At 33.3% G+C, this 21,475-nt stretch overlaps 2 protein-coding genes and 1 pseudogene across 2 annotated transcripts; all 3 read right to left on the bottom strand.

Annotated features, from left to right (window-relative positions):
• Positions 1 to 2,483: 2,483 nt before the first annotated feature.
• LOC125850193 (splicing factor 3B subunit 6-like protein) lies at positions 2,484 to 4,186 on the bottom strand. The gene is made up of 2 exons (XM_049530072.1): positions 3,876 to 4,186; positions 2,484 to 2,886 (listed from the first exon to the last, which is right to left on the bottom strand). Exons 1-2 carry the CDS (start codon positions 4,127 to 4,129, stop codon positions 2,769 to 2,771), a joined length of 372 nt encoding a protein of 123 aa, XP_049386029.1. The 5' UTR covers positions 4,130 to 4,186; the 3' UTR covers positions 2,484 to 2,768.
• A 982-nt stretch (positions 4,187 to 5,168) lies between these two features.
• LOC125850186 (uncharacterized) lies at positions 5,169 to 8,024 on the bottom strand (annotated as a pseudogene).
• Positions 8,025 to 9,204: 1,180 nt separating this feature from the next.
• On the bottom strand, positions 9,205 to 16,196 carry LOC125850191 (50S ribosomal protein L19-1, chloroplastic-like). The gene is made up of 6 exons (XM_049530071.1): positions 15,893 to 16,196; positions 15,198 to 15,232; positions 14,156 to 14,404; positions 13,932 to 14,018; positions 13,523 to 13,656; positions 9,205 to 9,796 (listed from the first exon to the last, which is right to left on the bottom strand). The coding sequence occupies exons 1-6, from the start codon at positions 16,053 to 16,055 to the stop codon at positions 9,691 to 9,693; spliced, it is 774 nt and encodes a 257-aa protein (XP_049386028.1). The 5' UTR covers positions 16,056 to 16,196; the 3' UTR covers positions 9,205 to 9,690.
• Positions 16,197 to 21,475: the final 5,279 nt, after the last annotated feature.

Raw genomic sequence — 21,475 nt, 5'->3', positions numbered from 1 at the left:
AACTTGAGACCTTGAAAGGGAGCAAACCCCAAGGCTCAAGTCAATTGCTAGCAGGCCAACCCCTGAGGGTTAGAAGTTATCAATTTGTAGACGTGCTAAACCGTTAAAAAAACCATTAAGATATTGATTTACGGTTATTGATCGTTATCGATTTAATCGTTAAGATTTAACATGAAAAGAATATCATTGAAAATCTCAGTGACAAACCAAATGAGCAATGCACATGAATTCACCTATTGCATCTTGCTCAAAAACACACTTTTACTTGTAGAATTACCAAGAATTTGAGACAGCCTGAAATTGAAATAGGAAACTAAACACTAAGTCAAGAATTTTATATACAAAACGGTATAAAAATAATTATTTAATTTACTATCAGGTTATCGGTTAACCCGTTAAGAAACGATAACCCGATAATAAAACAAATTAGAACGTATGTGATAAACCAATATAAAAAATTTCAATACAAATTTATCAATTTCGGTTTGATTTTGAACTGTCCTAGTTGGCGTGAAAGGTTTTTACTGACAGGAAGAGAAAAGCAATATATTGAGCTCAAACACTACATTTTTTCAAGCATATCAGATACTCAGCACACCTAAAACAGTGCTACATCAAATCGAAGAATTCATGGTGAATTTCTCATAAAAATGTAGAGAAGGAAAACAACAAAACCAACAAAATGAGAGGATCTTTCAAACTTTAAAAACAAACACCACCTTAAAACCATCCAAAGAGAGACAAGTTATGAAATTCTAGCACAACAAAATGTAGAAAATTAGCAAGGGAAAAAGTTCAAACAAACTTAAAGAGTCACCAAATACTTGTCCAAAATAGAAAATGGGATATCCCAAAACTAACACAAGTTCCCCAAGCTCTATAATGCCGCAAATCTTGGGAATTGAGACACAAGGACATGAAATCTGGAGAGACATTGCATTACATCTCTTCAAGAAGTATAATCTGGCGTAAGAAGTTCTAATCTTTATGCAGTAACTCATGAATCAAATGTTAGCAAAAGTAAAACAAGTTAACAAAACTCAGTTATACGCCAAATACATATCAAAACGCTGTTGCTTTCACCAAATTCAGAGCCGATAAACCATCCATTTAGTTCAGATCAAACTGCAATAGAAGGTTGTTGCAGTTTGGAAATAGTTCTTTGCTGATCCACTTACATTCAAACAAGACAAGATATTGTAGAATAGATTGTTGCAAATCTTGGATGAACAAAACAAACATAACTTGCACAGAGATGCTGAGCATGAAAAAGGTAGCCTTTCCATAGGCCTCAGGTATTATCAAGAAAGAATTTCTGGAATAGGCAAATTACATGTATCAGTTGGTGTGTTTCAGGTGTAAAAGCTCAGGGGCACAGACATGAAAATCACCTCCTTCTACATTGTAAGATAGTGCCTCGCGGGAAATACTGAGATGGTTTGCTCTTGAGTGGATAGTGTCAAGAACGGTTATGGAAAGAGAAATAGGAGAGATTTTGATGGAATAGGAAAGGATTTGTATATTTGAGACGTTGCCTTTCATCTCTTATTTCTTTTTGGTACCTAGGATTCACGAGGTCTCAATGTGTATAGAAGACAATAAGGTTTTCTACTTTTTGGTGTACTTCTAGTAGACAAGTGTCATTTGCCCTTCATTGATAAAATCAATGAATAACCAACTTAATAATCCACCAAATAAAACATGATTACCAGAAATTCAACACAAAACATCAACCTCTTAGATATGACTTTGAAACCTGTGGACACTCGCATACACATTGAATTACCAGATTTAAATCCAAACATGAGTGCAAATCAAAATACATTCAGGTGGAAGTCGGATAACATGACAAACCAATTAAATCAGTATGCCAGCTCTCCGTAACTGCAGATAAAAATTCAGAGTGATCTGGGAACAAGAACAAGCACAGGCTTCATGCCTCAATTTTTCTGCAAAATCCCATGCTTGTTCACAATCACCCCCTTCTTTAGCATATGCGAAGGAGCATCATCAACGTTCTGTGCTATTGTAACTGAAATATCTAACGATCTCCTCTCATCAGCTATTAAAGGAGCAAGATATCTAGACATGTGTGTATTCTAAAAAATGATATCTGGTTATGTGTGTACATTTATATTATCATTCCAAATCCTTTCCAATACCTCCCAATGAAAATCCAGAATTTGGATCCCTAATTGGCAGGTTGGTGTGAGCTAATCCATGCAGTTATGCAGTGTATATCTATATGGTTTTCACTGTCGAAATAGAAGATAAGGATATCACAAAAAAAATGCTAAAACAATTACTGGTATTAAAGTTGTAGGGAAAGGCCATATCATTCGCAAGCATTCATTTGCTGCAAACCAACAAAGAAATGTCTCTTAACATCAAACGTGTGGAAGCCCAAGGTACAAGTCACCCACCCACACCCCCCAAAAAAGCAATGGATGTGTCAAAGAAAGCACAGCTGAAGCATCACATACAGAAAGAAACCACACAGCAAATGCACTCATCATATAATGTTAAGGTAACTACAGCAAGGAGGGAAAGAGAGAGAAACATCATGATATAGGTAGAAACATCTGACAACATTCAATCATCTCAAAAACTATCCGTTACAAATAAGATACAGCACTACAAGCTACTCTGTCTGATAATTCGGTGGCCAGGGTGCCTTGATCAGTTTCCACCAAAGGTGATGCACTCCTTGCTAAGACTGGCTCAATTTACATAATGAAGGAAAGAAAACAGTAACATAAGTTTCCCTATCACTTATCTTTGGGAATACCATATTTCTCCTGAAGCTTCGTTATCTCGTCCTCCTTCTTCTTCTGGTCAAATTTCTTACTCATCTTCGCTTGCTGGTAATACAGAACTATCAAGTATCTGTCAAATAACAAAAACACCAAATATACATCAAGATAAGTACGTGGGTAAAAAAACAGAACCTATAATGTTAAAAAGACCCCATTTTTTCTTGATAAGTAAGTCAAGATATAGCAGAATGACTGCTGACATAGAACATCCATATAACTAATCCTAACTAGTTGGGAATCTACACCAAATATACATCAAATTAAGTAAGTTGACACCTCTAGTTTCAAAAAAGAAACCTAATTCATATCAAAAACAAATTTATTATCCCAGCAAAGACAAAAAAAAAAACACCAACTGATTTCTTCTCATCTGTCATAGCCTTGGGGGACATAGTTACCTGGTACAGTGTGAGGTAAAGAGGTAACAGGTATCGCGTGTAGTTAAGTTGAAGTGAACACAAGCTTGCCCGGACACCACAGTTAATTTTAAAAAGACAATCTACTAACTATTGAAGTAAATTAGTCGAAATTGAGAAGAATAAGATCAAGGATTCATAATTTATATCAGGTTTCAAAAAGGACTCCTAATTCATATCAAAAACAAATTTACTATCCCAGCAAAGACAAAAAAAACACCATGTGATTTCTTCTCATCTGTCCTAGCCTTGGTGGAGGACATAGTTACCTAATATTGTGGGAGGTAATATGGTGACAGGTATCGTGTGTAGTTAAGTTGAAGTGAGCACAAGCTCGCCCGGACACCGAAGTTATTTAAAAACCATAATCTACTAACTATTGAAGTAAACTAGTCAAAATTGAGAAGAATAAGATCAAAATTCATAAAACAAACCTTAACTAGTTCAGAGATGTAACAACTTTACTCGGACTACGAAATCTACATACATCTTTTAGATTAGTTTAAAATTTATATAATTATTAAACGTAGATTACCAAATCGAAACCGAAACCAATATAGCATCAAATACTAAAATTCAAGCAAATAAACCCTAACGCGATAGAAAAACCGGAAATAAGCCAAAAGTTCCTTTTTTTTTTTACCGATTAGCGACATTGAAGCCGGATAGATGATCGACGGCGGTTTTCGCATCATATATATCCTCATAGACGACGAAAGCAGTACCACGTGTATCCTTATTTGTACCAATACGAATCTGTCTAATAGCGCCGTACTTGCCGAAGATATCGTACATCTCCTCGCTCGTGATGTTGAACGGAAGATTCCGAACGTATAGCACCCTATTTACCTCCGGCGGTAGCCGGGTATTGCCCTTTCGGAGACTCAACGCCGCCATAGTTTCGCCGGAAGAAGAGAGGAAATTTAGCCCTTTTTTTTTACTGTTAAGAGTAGAGAAATTGAATTATTTGTTGCTCAGTTTTAATTTATAGGGCAACTTTGAGAGAAGTTTCATTTTTTTAAAAAATAAAATAAATAGTAATAATAATGAGTTATTGAATATCATAAATATATTTTTCTTTCAAATATTTTTTCATGTTCCACTTTTCGAAATCCAATTAGTTAAACTAAATAAATTTTCATCAATATTTTAAAATATATTTTATTTATCATATTAATATTAAAAAATTGTAGTTACTACTACTTTTAGTGTAATTTTTAATTTAAAATATTGAATTAGTTTAATTTACTTGGAAAACTATTTAAATTAATTCTCAAAAAATGTAACTTGACAACTATTTTGGTACAAAAAGAGTATCACGTAAACATTTGAAATTTATATTTTACTGTTTTATTAAGTCAATTAAATTAACTTTCAAAAAGTATCAGGTTCAGGATATCTCTTTTCAGTTTTTTTTTAAAAAATATATATATATTTCAGGATTGAGGTATAATATATAAATCATGTAGAAGCACAACAAAGGGACTTAGCTTTAACTCCAAATATACCTCAGGGATTGTCAAGCAATCCTTGCAAAAACGGAAATATTTAAGCATGTCATTGCTTTATATTCCCGCATATCTAGAGACTATACAGATTAGGCTTACAAAATAACTGGCTTTGTTGTACCACTAGGCAATTGATCTAGCCTACTGTATAAAATAGGTCCACTACTCATTGTAGCTAATTTAGTAAGATGATCGGCCACTTTATTGACTTTTCTGTAGCAATGAGTGAAGCAAAAATCAGCATTCCCTACTAGATCAGCAGTCTCGTCCACGATAATCTTCAGGACAGACCCCTATCAGATCGAGCTCAGTACAAATTCAAACATGGAACATGACCACAACTCTTCTAGAGACGTGATGTGGCAAAAAAGACTGATTCAACAAGATATGCCTTGCCTGCATTAAGATTTAAAACTTGTCGTCTACTTTCAGGAAGAAAACCTGGAAGTGAGACTCTGCGACATGTCTGAAGCATCAAGCTTAACATTTTGCCTTCCGGCTATTAAATCCTTCTCGCGATCCCAAGGTTTCGATGGATGATTTCTTTTCCATTCTTCATTCACTGATTCATGCTTCGATTTTTTCATTGACTTGGTACGAGCTGCAGTCTCTTGATGCTTTTCTACCAAAGATTTTGATCGTCTCGTTTTGTTATAATGTACCACCAGTTCAGCATCGACACTTGATCTACTCTTTTCTTGCCGTTCTTTATAAGTATATGTTGAAGCTTCCAAATGATCTTTCTGAGCTCGAACTGATGGGGTGTCTGTCCAGACACTAGTATCACCACGACCTTCTTTCGAGCTCTTGCTAAACCTCATCGTTGAGTGCATTCTCACAACACCAGATTTTCTTTCTGGAGGCAATGTAGTCATCCATTCATCCCTTTTTAGTGCAACTTGAAAACATCTTCATTGGGCGGCTTGTAATTCTGCCTTCATTTCCTCTTGTTCTTCCTTATGCTTTATTTTCTCATCCAACACTTTCCGTTTATCTGAATCTTGCAAATCTTTAAACGCGTTGTTCAGCTTGATGAACGCGTGGTGAGCTTCAGGATGAGTGCATTTATCAAGTACAGTTTCTTAATGTTATCATTCAACATATTTCTGTTCGCGCCCAAAACATCATATGAGTTATCTGCATCTGATGCTATGATTCTTTTAACCTCTTCAAAATGCTCGATCTCGTTTGCTGATTCTACCTCAGTCATCAAAGCAGGCGGTGGAGGTCCTATAAACAAATCAGGATCTTCTTCCATCTCAACATCCCTCAGCTCATCTTGTGCTTCAGTCAACTTAGCTGCAGCAGCAAGTAGTTCCGCGGAAGNGGAAGCTATATTCAAGATCACAAAACTTACATGTAGACTAAACAATATAACATGAACGAATTTAGAAGAAGACTAACCTGTTGAAACTTCTACAAAAGTCGTCCAGATGCCAAGGATCCAGAGCTACGATCTTCTCCTATTTCCTAATTGATTGTTACTACCAAGTTACTTGTGTGGGCAAGTATTACTTGTTTTTAAAAGATGATTTCTTTCATGCCATATCCAGCCTATTTATACTAGTTTTCCAACTCAAGAATGAATAGGAAAAACCAAATAAATTTCAGGCTTAATGAGCAATCAAGAGGATCATTCAAAATGAGAATAAATTGAGATTAATACAAAAAACGTTTTCATCCATTTAAGGCCAAACATTTTTGTCATTAACTCAATATTTAACTCTCAAATAATTCATCCTTTAAAGAAGACCAACAATAAAATTAATTTGTCCTTCTTTTCAAACTTGGTCAATTAATCAGGCATAGTAGGAACCTTAGATATATTTAATAGAGGCTTCCAATTACGATAATAATTCTCAAATGAACGAATTAACCATATCGCAATAAATTACAAATTATTCCACTAAAAATCTGTAATTGCACTCCTCGATTTAATTTCGAAATCTACCACTACATCTTATTAATCCCCCGTGTTAAAATTACCGACACCAATCAATTAAATCAAAATTTTCTGAAAATTTAATTCATTGATTAAATTAATCCTTTATTATATTTACTTAACTTATTTCACATGACGGATATACAATCCACCTGCAGGGTTTTCACATGAAAACTTATAAGTAACCATAAAGGGGTGTCTTCAACTCGGGACCGAGACACGGTTCTATCAACTAATTATTATTTCACTAATGTAATTTGTCATTATCTAATCTATTAGGAATTTATTGACTCATCAAAAAATCTCACCTTTTAATAGATTAAAACAACAAAATAAATTACATAGATCATAATAATTATATCAAGATTAAGAGTATAAGTACATGTAGTGGACTAGAGAATTTATTTATAAATATTCAGAACATAAACAACTGTCTCTAATTGGTCCGTTCAATACATACAAAATGTACTAGCACAAGAAGTTGAAATTTAACCATTCTCATAATTAAGATCAAATTATATTTTGATCTTGTGCTACGATCATCAAGATGTTCGTCCTACTTCATCTTTGATCGTGAACATAAATTTATAACTTATATGCACTGACAATTTTAATCTTCCGCGTATGAATTAAAATACTCCATACACAAAATTGTCTACTATATAAGCAATGGACACACATATATACATAATGATCTATTTAAACAAAGATTTTATTCTATTAAATAAATAACATAAAAAATCTTTACAATGGATTAAATAAAAATTACTATAACACAATTACATGGTTAATAGTATATCCCAACATAATGTACCACCAGTTCAGCATCGACACTTGATCTAGCAAGTGCTGAAGCTTCCAAATGATTCATTTTGACTTTCTGAGCTCGAACTGATGGGGTATCTGTCCAGACACTAGTATCACCACGACCTTCCTCTTCCCCTCTCGTTTCGATCTCTTACTACTACCAGTGGCGTAGCCACATGGTGGTCAGGGTGTTCAATTGGACACTCTTCGTCGGAAAATAATACCGTATATACAAGTAAAATGATACACGAAATGATTAAATAACATAATTTGGACACCCTTAACACAAGAAGTTATTGTAGCCCAGTGCTTTCACCTCCTAGGAATGAGCTATTTCTGGACACTCTTCGTGAAATTCCTGGCTCCGCCACTGACTACTACTGTTGCTGCATCTATGCTTCCGTTCTCTCTTTGTCCTCTCCTCCTCACGACGCCTTTTGGAGTTATCAATTTCGTAGTCAGATGCAGAAGATGACTCAGACAAGGAAGTGACTAATTCTTCTTGTTTTCTTTTCCGGCTCGAATTCTCTCCCATGGAGTTATTATTTGAATTCGTATAGCCTCGCTATATGAAATCGATTGCTAGTAAAAAGACAGAAACAGAGTTAGGAATTGCGTTTATATAGAGATTTTTTTTTTTTAACTTCCGAAACCAAGTTGGAATCTGAAAGGAAAAAAATAAAAAGTTTCCAAAAATTGTAATCCCATTCCCATACGAATTTATAGTTACAAAAAATAATTTGATTTTATAAATTGTAATTTTAATATTTAAATTATTCTAATAGTTGAACGTGAGCCATCTGATCAATCCTATTCTCTTTTTTTTATGGATGCAAAATAGTCTTCGAGTCTTCTTCATTATCGATTGTTTAAACGCGAGGAAAAAAAGATATAAAAGTTTGAGATTATAGATGGTGATCATCGAGTGTGAGCTCGTTGCTGGTAACATAGTAGCAACTAGAATTCCCTATTACTAAACATGTTTGTCTCGTTGTTCATCGTGCTCTCATGTTTAGGAGAAGAAGGGGAAAATCTAGTTTGCAACATGAAAGTAGATTTATCGTGCAAATGCTTTCTCACATGCAAAGAAAAGTTCCGCTAAAAAAATAAACATATAAATGTACCAATTTTTGAAACATGAAGGACTATTAATTAACTCAAAGAAAAAAAGGACAATTTTGATTCTCTTCTCTCATATTTAACTAGATGCATTTTATATTCGATTGCTTGAATGTTCACTCTCGAATCATTTGCTCTTGAATATTCACAAATTTGTAGAATTATTAATCGTTTTATTATATTAATATCTCATATATTAAATTAAACTTATATTGTTATTTTATATTTGACGATAATATATACTTTAATAAGGGGACCAAATACAATGTTAGGTCACATATCACATATCACATGAACCAAAACTAAGACAGAAAGGGTAATATATTTGACTAGCACTTGATCATACTATATATATGGTCCCGTCCTTAGAGGAACCCCACGCATAGCAAGAACTTAATATACCAGACTACCCTTTGAGAGTGGGAAGAGGACACATTGGTGCCTTGCCTACACTGAAGGGTAGCTTAAACAAGGAAACGCACCATCGATAAGCTCTTTTGAGTTTTCGATCACACTGGAAAAGTCTCCTTTCTTTGAGTCCAAATCCAATTACAAAATTTACAAACCACAACTCACCAAACTATTCAACCAGAAAATAAAGAGAAATATGCTTTATTTGAATCTCTTCAGGTAAAGTCACAGAGACCACAAGTGCAGCTCAACAGAAATTGCTAAAACTTAGTAAAGATCGTATAGCTTTTCATTCAGTTCTGATGTAGTCAACAAAACATCTTTTTTTTAAACCACTCTCGGTTTATGAGAGTCGTAGAATCTAACAAAAAGATATGCTAATTCTATGGCAAGATCTGCTTGCGACATAGTAAAAGTTACCTGCTCGAAAAGGAAAAGTATGTTGCTGATACATGTTGATCAATAGAGATAAGTAAAACCTGTGACCCAGAATTGGAACAATAAGATTCTTTTCTGCTGCAGTCTTTTACATTGGCGAAACAACTTTGAGATGATAGGCTCGACCCTGATAGATAAACAGCATTTTCTTAGGGTACCGCATAAGAATTTGACGGATATCTTTAGGCAATAACATCGAACACTTATATTGTACCTTCCACATAGCTAGCTTGTTAGTGTTTTTTCAGGGCATTCATTTTGTCCCTGAGATAGTATAGCTTGGCCCTCCTCACTCTTTTCTTGTCCAGCACCTTTATCTCCTTTAGGTTGGGAGAGTACCTGCAAATAATCGTATCACTTAAAACATTAGGAATTCAATTTGGTGAAAGCTCTAGAAGCAAATCGTGGAACACCTCTACAATTATTAATTACAACAGAGCTACACACCCACAAATTTGCAGGAATCCGGTGTCAGTATGTGTTATTCCACAAATTTGCAGGAATCCAGTGTCAGTATGTGTTATGTATAACTAACGAGATTTTAGATGTAAATTGTGCAAGTTAAACAATACCTTAGTCAATTAAAAACAAAATAAGAGGTGCACTATGGCACAAAACATATAGCTACCAATCTGACAGGAGAGGAAAGATAGACTAGTATGGAAGGGGCAGAGAAGGGGAGAATTCGCTGTAGCATACGGAGAACTCAGTTCTACTGAGGTGCAGCAAGCAGGATGGTCCTGGAGGATGATCTGGAGAACAGATATTCCCTACAAGGTGAATTATTTCAAATGGCTTTTGGCAGAGGAGGCAGTCTTGACACATGAGAACTTGAACAAGAGGAAATACAATCTATGTTCTAGATGCTATCTATGTAAAGAACAGGTGGAGACAGTTAACCATCTCTTTTTACACAGCAAATGGACAGATCAATTGTGGCAAATGTTCATCCACAAGAGGAAGATCAAGTAGACAAAGCCTGGGAGAATTATAGAAGTCCTACACAGCTGGAACAGGGATGGAAATGCAGGAAAAAAGGAGAAGAGACGGAGGATTGTCCCAGCTTGCATTTGGTGGACAATTTGGAAGGAGATGAATCAAAGATGTTTTGAAGGAAAACAGAACAATATTCAGATGATAAAGAAAAACTGCCTAGGGCTTTACTTTTTTTGGTGTAAGCAAGTAGTGATAGGAGATACTGAAGATATGTTTAATGTTATTGATTGGCTGTAACTAGAAGGATCTTAGGAATGATGCAAGTAAAACTATTAGGAGGGGGGAGTGTCACCACTCACCAGTACAAAATATTTTGATGAAGAAGAGTTAAGTTCACCCATGTGACAGACACAAATTAGATGAAAGAAGACAGTTGATGAGATATTGAGATATATCTACGGAGTCGCGTAAGAACAGTACTGTGCCACTCCTTGCATGCTAACCTTCTGGCAAAGACCATACTAGCTCTGATCACCCTTATAGACTTATGCTACCCACATACTTTTAAGGTAGCTATGAACCTATGTATACAAAAAGCACCATCCCAGTTTTCCTAGAGAACGATTTTTAGGCACCTAAGTTAACCATTTTAAACACCCTACCTAGAAACCTTCCTTCCTCTTGGATGTTATCATATCATTACAAACCAAATAAAATCTGCAGATTCAACTATCTTTCCTGGCAAACTTGACCTGGTTTTAATATAGCAAAATAACAACCACATACCTAGTGAAATCCCAAAAGTGGGATCTGGAGAGGGTAGGTGTAGGACGTACACAGACTTTACCCCTACCTTTGTGAAGTAGAGAGGTAGTTCCTAGTCTCAAAAGGGAAGTATGTGGCACAAGATTGTAAGAAAAGAGACAGCAAAGTAGCAAGATACAAACAAATGCAGCAACAAAATAGTACTCCCCTCCGTTCACTTTTACTTGTCCACTTCAGACTTTGCCATGTCCTTTTAAGAAACAATTGTTGATATGAGTATTTTACTATAATATTAATCAATGTTTAGTATTAGGTCTTGAAAAATTATTTGAAAATAAGTAATCAATGCAAAGGGTAAAACATGAAAAATATTGTCTTTTCTTGATATGTTAAATGTGACAAGTAAAAGTGAGTTTATTTTTGAAACAGTGGACAAGTAAAAGTGAATAGAGGGAGTAATACACATCAAGATTACGAAACTATGCGATAATTGAATAATATTACCAAGAAGACGAAGAAGAGGAAAAGGCTAGCCTACACCCACTCCCACACAGAAAATAACAACCTCAGCTACCTACTAACCTTCTCTACCCTAATCCTCAACCTCCATATCATGTCCTCAAACAAATGAAACTGTATCATATCATGTCTAATCACCTCTCCCTAGTTCTTCTTCGGTATACCTCTCATACCTTCTCTTCACATGCATAAACCATCTCACCCTCGCTTTCCATCGCTCTCAGCTTGCTCTGTATAGCTTCATTCCTAATCATCTCTTTGAATATGCCCACACATCCATTTGAGCATCTCATCTCTGCTACCTTCATTTTTTGAACGTTGCATTCTACACTGGCCAACACTCTCCCGCATATAGCAACGTTGGTCTAACTAGCACTTTGTAAATTTTACATTTAAGCCTTGGTAACACAGTCTTATGCACAACACACTGGATGTGAACCTCCATTTTACCTACCCACTCTAATACGAAGTACAACATCATCTCAATCTCCCCATCTCCTTGGGCTATGGGCTCAAGATACTTGAAACTTCCTCTCTTAGGTATGATTTGTTCCTCGATTTTCACTTCCCCCCTCTGCCTCATACGTAAGGTCACCAAACTTGCACTCCATGTATTATGATTTTAGTCCTGCTTAACCTAAAACTTTTATAGTGTAGGGTCTCTCGCCACACTTCATCCTACCATTAACTCCTACACATCTCATTAGCCAATACTATGTCATCAATGAATAACATAGACCACAATACCTCTCCTTCAATTTGTCATGTTAATTCGTTTATCACTAAGGCAAAGATGAATGGGCTAAGGGTTGATCTCTGGTGCAACCTTATCATGACCGAAAGTGTTCTAAGTCACCTCCCACAATCTTAACTCGAGTCTTGGATTCATCGTACATGTCCTTAATAGCCCTAATGTAAGCCATCGCACATCTCTGAAGGACCTTCCTTTTCTAGGTCAACGAACACCATGCTAACCTTCTAGGTCAAAATCAACTTAAACTTATATTACCACCTGAGGATCATTCCTTAATGTCATGCCAATGCCAATCCTTATTAAAAAAAAACATCACTCTCCCTGACTTTCTACCACTACAACTCCTATAGTAATGGCTTCAATCAGGTTAAGCAAATAATCACTATCCAAAATTAGATTTGCTCAATAGTGCAATACGACAACAACAATGTCTCATTGTAATCCTACAAGTGGAGTTTGGGGAGGGTAGAGTATACACCGACCTAATCCCTACCTTGGAGGAAGAGAGAATTTTTTTTAGATAGACTTTGGGCTCAAGAAAGAAAATGGCAACAAAAAAAATGGCAAAGTATGATGGACAAATAAAATTTGGTAATAACTAAAAAAAATAGAGCCAATCGAAGTACAAAAACAACAGATAGTAAGATAAATCGAAGGACAAGAACTACAGGAGTATTACTACTACTACTGGAATGAAAGGAGAAGCTAGGCAACGCACAACTACTGACTAATCCCCTATCCTAATCCGTGTCATTCATAATCTCCTATCTAAGTTAGTGGCGGAGAGAAAACGAGCAACACCTTGTATAGGTTGGGCGAAGCTTGAAGAAACAAGCCCATATCAGAGAGCCATTGCGCGCTCGTGTCCTCAATGAATTGAAGTTGAATCATGTCTTGTCTAATCATCTCTCCCTAATACTTCTCTGGCCTACCTCTCCCTCTCCTACAACCCACCAAAGCTAACCTCTCACACTTTCCAATAATAAAAGGAAGTAGCAACATAACCTAAATCTAGCAAGTGCAAGCATTAACTGACAACCAAAAGAGCATTCAATTAAGAATCTAACAAACACATAAACCTGATGACTTACAGATGAAATAGGTTTTCAACCCCAACTCCAGCCACAAGTCTTCTTAATCTGAATGTAGTATTTAAACCCGCATTGCGCCTTGCTATCACTATGCCTTTGATAGTTGAAACACGTCTCTTGTTCTCTGGCACTTCCTGCAATATAACCATCATCATACCACCAATAAAAGCACAGTTTTCCTTTTGGTTTTTTCACAAGTCATACTTCTCTTGTAAAGATGGAGCAAGCATACATGAAAAATATATGCAGGAATTTCTTTCTATGAAATCAGTCCAACATGTTGGAGGATCATATGTGCACAAAACACAGATTAAAAATACACCACCAAAACAACAGCATTTGTTCAATGCTGGCTGTTAAGTAGGAATTAAAAAATGAGACATGATCCTTTTGAGAGAAGCTTCTATACCAATTTGAGCTGGATAATATAACCAGGCTTTATATCAGGAATCTCACTCTGTGCCCTTACTTCTTCAACAGCTTCCTTATCAAGAATCTACATCAATAGGACTTCCCTTAGACATTGATGATATCATAATTTCTTAAATTGTAACAAAAGAAAAAGAAAAAAGGGCAACAAAATAAAACATCAAAGGGAGCAATATTTGGAAAAAAAGATCACATCTTGTATACCTGCATTATATGTTTTGCTGTTTTATCAAGCCTCTTAAATTTGATACGTGGAGTTGCCAAAGCAGAAGCATCTTCAGAAACCATGTCAACTGAAGTAGCACCTGTTGTAATGAATCTTCTAGGGAAACTTGGGACCATGGCATTGTATTGCGATAAACATGATCTATAACCCTTGTAAGGCGATGTTAGTGAAGCATGTCTGTTATTCTCAGAGTGAACAGACACGTTCAATCTAGTTTTGAGTAAGTTCTGAAATAAGTTGCAGTTACAATATCAATCGTCAGAGCTTCAGAAGAAAACAATACTAATTTAATGTAATGCTAAAACACTATTGATCAACGTATTCCACAAGGAACCACCATAACAGCATAACATGTAACGTAGTTCTTCCATTCAAATTATTGGACACTGCAAAAGGCATGTTGATCCATATTCCATTAGCCACAGAATATTAGTACCACCATAACACAACACATATACAGCTTAATATCACCCCACCAAGAACATACAGAGATTCAAACATGTGTGCATGTGGAGCTGAGAACCATTCTAATATTACTCATATATAGCTTCCAACCAATCCATATTGTCAATAAATCCTATGTAATGAACAGACTCCAAAAGTTCCAACAAACATTTACTAGTCAATAATATCAAAAAGGAATTATCAAAATGATCTCTTTATTACAGAAATGACTATCAAAATACAACAACTACTATATACCCAATGTAATAATCCCACAAGTGGGGTCTAGGGAGGGTAGAGTGTACGCACACCTTACCCCTACCTCGTAGATATAGAGAGGTTGTTTCCGATAGACCCTCGGCTTAAAATGAGAAGACTATCAAAATGATAAAAAGAAACTCTGACACTGTAAACCAATCATTCAGAATTTTCTTCAACAACACACACCATAAGACCAACACATTGTTCAGTATAATCTAACAGTCAATATAGAAAAGTTATTTTTTCTTATAACCGTGGAGCCCAGACCCGTCAATATAGATAAGATTTAAGGAGATAAGAGTGATGAGAACTTACTCCATGCTCGACTTCATTCTCCTTAGAAGCATTGCCTGATTTACAAAATTTAAACAAAATATTCTCAACTCATTACCATCAAATATACAATAAGGGGCCATTTGGTATTGTTTAGAGATGAGCTATGCAGGTAAAAATCTTGCATAAGTAATACCACATTTGGTAGCTATCGTATCATTCAATGAGCATCTCGTATTTCATAAACATTGGGGCTAATATAATCCTTATATATGGCCCTCCTATTCAACTTTCAGGCATTAAGATACGTTTCAAGCGTGGATGATTATCATAAGAAATTCCTAACATATCATATGATTCTAGTTCTTATAAAATTAGTACTATGTTTGGTTTACAATTTAGAAACTCGCATAACTAATATGAGAAAATCTATACATTATTTTATGCAGGATAAAGATGGAATAGTTAATACATGAATAACTAAAACCTACATTACTTACACCTATACAAAATAATACATAAATTCCCTCGTACTAATTTCTGCATTACTAATAGTTGCATCACTCTAACTGGCTACCAAACCACCTCTAAATACATACAACATCACAAAAGGAAAAATCACAATCCAGATCTTATGTCTCCACACGCACATACATATAATTGTTCAACTCTTATAGTTCAAGCCAATGGCAGTGAGGTAAATAGTAGAAAAAAGATGTAAAATAATAGTAGCGTACCAAATTCAGAGCTAAAATGTCGATTATACAGAGCCACGGATGGACGAAAAATCTCCGACGTCAGAGACGAAGATGAAACAGAACTTGTTACGAAAAGGTTGCATTTCGGAGGAGATAGGGATGGAGTTAGAGCTCGGAGCTGAGAAGAGAGTCTTCTCCACATTTTCTTCTAGAAGAATCTATCTACGATGTGAAGCTTCTAGGGTTTCGGAGGTCAAATACAGAATCGGCGGCGGCGGTGAGCGGCGGAGGATGGTGGCGCTTGCTGAAAGTGAAAAGCGTTTGTGTGTGGGTTCAGAAGCAGTAGCATTTGGGGTTTAACACAAATATTTTCTTAAATAATTTTCTCAAAAATAAAAAGTAAAAAAACATTTTTCTCTCAAATTAATTTATCAAAAGCAATGAAAAGTATAATAATAGAAATCTCGATATATAAAATATCTCGCATTACCTAATGTAAATATTCATGATTATTTTTACGACTTGAATTCTAAAGTTTTCATGATTTGAACTCGTGATAATTATACAAAGACAATTTTATAATTACTTCGAGAAAAACTATAACAATTATTGAATTTAATTATATATATTTAAAATATAAAAAAAATTACTTACCCAAAATAAATCACTTATATGAGATACTAATCCGATAATTATTTTTATAAATATTTTACTAATTTAGTTAAAAATAAATTTAGAAAACTTGTTATCACAAATTCAAATATTCTAATGTGGTGGTAACAATCTATTGTATTAGAAACTAGTTTCTAGGCATGTGCGTTGCACGTGTATCCCATATGAAAATCAATTAAAAAAAATTAAAAGCATATAATAAATTATTGGGAGGACATACGTATTTGTTACAAGTGTTTCTTGATATTTTCGATCTATCGCTCAGTAGATAAGTCTCGAAATAGGCATGGTGAAATTAAGCTTAGCCGTTCATAAGCAATTAAGTGTGCTATTGTCATAGCAATTAACCATTATGTTTAGTTTTTGGAACACTTCTAATGTATGATTATAAAATAGTTTCAGCTGCAATACTTAGGTTCAAACACATAATAATTGAGGACTGCTGATTTTTTCATTTTACTCCCCTATTATGTAATTTAAACTATTTAATTAGATATTTAATTTATGTTTAGAATAATTATTTTATTGCATTTTAATTTTGTGTAGGGATAAAATCGTAATCCAGCTTTGCACTTTGGAGCTTCGCCCACTTTTAATAATATATATCTATACGTATGATATATGATATGATTGTACTATTTGATTTATGATTTAGTTTGGCTCGATGAAGAAGGCTATATAGGAGAAGGAGTCGACAAGAACTTGAAAAATTCAGTACTGATTCTATATTTCTTTTTTATCAATATTTTCATGATTATAGTTCTAAGAAGAATGTGTACGTTGTATTTTTTTCCTATCTAATTTTTTTTGTTGGTATTTTCTCCTAATAGACTTCGTTAATCTGTATTTTTATTTGGGCTCAAATTAGTATTTTATTATTCATTACATGTATGTTTTCATAGAATTTTTATGTTCTAATAAATTTATAAAAATTCACATGAAATACACGTATCCAAAAATTAATAACTTATATAGAAATGAATACATGAAATTTGTTACTTTACTATCTATCAAACGAGCCCAAAAACCAGGACAAAGTAGACTTTGAGTCTGTCCTTTTTAAGGAACCTTAGTTTCCAGCTTTGGGACCAACTTTTTATTTGGGTTAGACATATTCCAGTCAAGTCAACCCTTTATAATTTAAAGTAAACATACATAACGACTATGGAGACATTATAGTGATCGAATCTTTTGTTGATTTTTCCAAGTAACTATACAGGGGCGAATTTACGTACGAAAGTGAGAGTGATATGACATTTATACACTAGGCTTATTTATCTAGATATATTAAATTTTTCCTCTTTTTTTATTCCTTCAGAAAAGCTAGCAAAAAACTTAATTCTATGTGAATTTATTTATTTTTTAAATTCTTTCTATCCCTCTAATCTTTACTTGTTTGTTGATATTAAAGTGCTTTTGGCTCTTATTTTTTCTTATAGAAATATGAATTAGTGGAAATTAAGTACAATGTGTTTAAATTCAAAAGGGGTAATTGCTTATTAAAAAAAATATTTTTCTCATTTATTCAAGATAAAATTGGGTTAAGAGAATTGCAAAAAATCGTGCCAAATTTATTTTGGTCCATTGACGTGTATTTATTTACTAGTTTCTAGATACGTGCGTTGCACGTGTGTCACATGTTATTTTTTTTATAGATCCGTTAGAACTATTAGAAATCTATGAAAACATGCATGTAATGAGTAATAAAATATAGCAATTACAAATTAATCTTTAAAAAATATGACAAGAAATAACAAATGAGGGACATATTTTAATGTTCAATAGTAACTATTTTGAAGTAACCAACTACAAATTTTGAACTTTGTGTAGTAGTTAGCAAACTTCTAATAAAGTCATGAATGTCTAATTTGAGCTCAATTAAAAAAAAGAACTCACGACAATAAGAAATTAATAAAAAAATTAAACAAAAAAAGTCTAATAGAGGGAGAACACAAAAAAATCATATCTTTTGTATAACAAAAACGAAAATTATTAAAACATTGCCTTTAAGATTTCAGAGAAACGCTTTGTTTTAAGATAGAATGTTCTTAACAATGTAGTGTATGTATCGAAAATACGAATATTACCAAATGATCATATGTAATCTTAAAAAAATAGTTCAATCCCGTGTGAAGCACGGGTAATTTACCTAGTATACAATAAAAAGGAAAAATACATAAGACTTTAATCAAAATAATATAGTCGAAAAATAATATACAAATCAATACATAAGTTTTCTAGTTCTTGTCGACACCTTCTTCTATCACCAATATAAATTCAACGGTCGTCTTCATCGAGTCAAACTAAAGTATGACTTAAATTAAATAATACAATAATTCACTATTTTAACTATAGAATAAAAATAATAATCTTAGGTAGCGGTTGAAACAAAAAAGACGAATTTATATATATAAAAATTAAGGAATATCAAAAGATATAGGTTATGAATATAAAATATATGAGAGTTATGAATATTAAATATATCAATTGAATGAGTAATTGTATATGAGATATGGAAATTAATATTTAAAGCAAATAAAAGAGAAAAATATTACACTTAAATACTAAATGAATTGACCAGATTTAATTGTTACATATTGGTTCGTGTGTTCAAGTGTCAAAGAAGAGATCGTAGACTCAACGAAATAATAAAGTGTAAATGGATTGCTATGATTATTTGTATGCTCATATTTCATCAGTCAAATTATTCAATAATAAAGGAGTAGAAAAGGCTAAAAGTCACTAAAGTGACAGTGTTTTTTATGCGTTGATTATAATTTCCATTAAATGGCTGAATAATTGAATTTTTTTCTTATCCCAAGCATAATACAATTTTTGTATTGCAAATGATAAATTTTAAATGGTATATATATATATATATATATATATATATATATATATATATATACTTGGACTTTCTCTGTGGTATAAAATTTCCCATTCCTTATTTCATAGGAAATTAGAAATTTGTAACTTTAAAAGTGCATCCTTTTTTCTCTAAATATTTTTTGGAGTGTTTAATCAAAATATATCAAATTTCAAGTTTAATCAAGTTTATTATTAATACTTAAGTTTCATATCTTTTGTAATTTTAAATCATTTAAGAATTTTCTATCTTTTGAAAAAAAATTGACATCGTTGAAGTTATTCTCCTTATTTTGTAAAGAAAAGAAAGTTTGATTTTTAATAAGTTGAGCGTTTTATGTACATGTGTATCTCTATATAATCCTTTCATATATTCTCAAATATATAAGCTTATATGCTCAAAAAATATAAGTGTATTTATATATAAGTTTTTATGAAAATATAATTTATGGTTAATTTCATCCTATAAAGGTTAAATTATACATAAAATTAATTAATGCTAAAACATATTAAAACTATGAAAATTATTTATTCAATAAGTATGGAAATATGAATGATAAATAAACCAATAAAAAACATTGTCTTATCATTTTTCTGATATACCAGTTTGTTTCATTTGCATTATTATTGAGTTCCCTTTAAATTTTGACGTAAGTTCAAGTGGAGTATTCCTAAATATTTGAATCTATATTTTAGACAGTATACAAGGAGTAAAAGAAAAATAATGAAAAAGGGAACATAGAAATAAAATCATATCATTCCTTTTTCAGCCACCGATGATGTTGCTTTTGTATTCATACGTTTTGAGTCCATAAAAATAAAATCAAAGGGCTTAAGTCATTGATAGTCACTTAAAGTTGTCCGTAAATTTCACTTAGACACCTCATCTTAGGCTTGTTCCAATTGAACACCTCGACTAATAAAAAAAATTACCCATCGAACACTTTATAGACGATCAGCTGAAATAAGAGAGTGTGTGTTAAATCCATGTCAGCAAAAAGGATTTAATAGGTACAAATTTCTTGTTGTCTAGGTGTTCAATAGGTATAAGTCTTAATTGAGGTATTCAACTAAAATATGAATAACTTTAAGTGGTTATCGATGACTTAAGCCAAAATAAAAAGCTAGAAGCTTTATAGTCATTGGAATTAATTGTATCATGTCATGCTATGACTCTTCACTATCTCATTTACTGCAATTCTTAATTTCCTTCCTAACTGATCCCTAACTTATTTAAAATTAATACCTAATAATTTAAGAGCAACTTTCACATATAACAAACATAAAAGTCATATTTATATGTTATAGTTATATTTTGCATAATTGCGCTCCATAGTAAACATAAATATGTATATTTCGCTATACATATACAAAAGAAAGCAATTGTATAATCTGTTTCGGTATACATATACAAAAGATCAATTGTATAATTTGTGTTTGTATAAAGCGATAAAGAGAGAGACAAAAGAAAACAGGGCAGGGGAAGATCATATTTGTATAATCATAAGTGTATAGGACGAAAATATATGCATTTGTATTTGTATATACAATTTTCTCTCGCTTTATACAAACACAAATACAATGCATACATTTGTGTTTGTATAAAGTGAGAGAGGCAAGCGAGATCTAGGAGAGGGGAGAGAGGGGAACAAAAATATATGTATATATACAATTTTCTCTCGCTTTATACAAACAGAAACACATTTTATACATTTGTGTTTGTATAAAAGCGAGAGAGGCGAGGGAGACTGTCCAGCGAGAACGAGAGTGGCGAACGAGATTTACCAAGAAAAAGGTGAAATAGCAACAGTTTGCTATGAGGTACAATTAAATCAAACTATGGTTATAACATTTAATTTTAATTAATAGTTTGCTATTATATACAATTTTCCCTTTAATCATCTATTTCTGAAACACATTAAGTCAATTGAAAACAACCTCTCTACCTCTAGTCACAAAGGTAGAAGGTGGGAGGCGGTTTGTTCTTATTTTACCAGAGGGATTTGAATTAGCTCCTCCCGAGATAAAAGAAAAGATTGGCAATGTAACGTCTGCATACACTCTACCTTCTATGTGTTGTTGAAA

The sequence above is a fragment of the Solanum stenotomum genome, unplaced genomic scaffold (assembly GCF_019186545.1).
Source record: "Solanum stenotomum isolate F172 unplaced genomic scaffold, ASM1918654v1 scaffold1482, whole genome shotgun sequence".
Classification (NCBI taxonomy): domain Eukaryota; kingdom Viridiplantae; phylum Streptophyta; class Magnoliopsida; order Solanales; family Solanaceae; genus Solanum; species Solanum stenotomum.
Note: the sequence above shows the minus strand (reverse complement) of the source record. Positions and strands in the feature narration are given on the sequence as shown.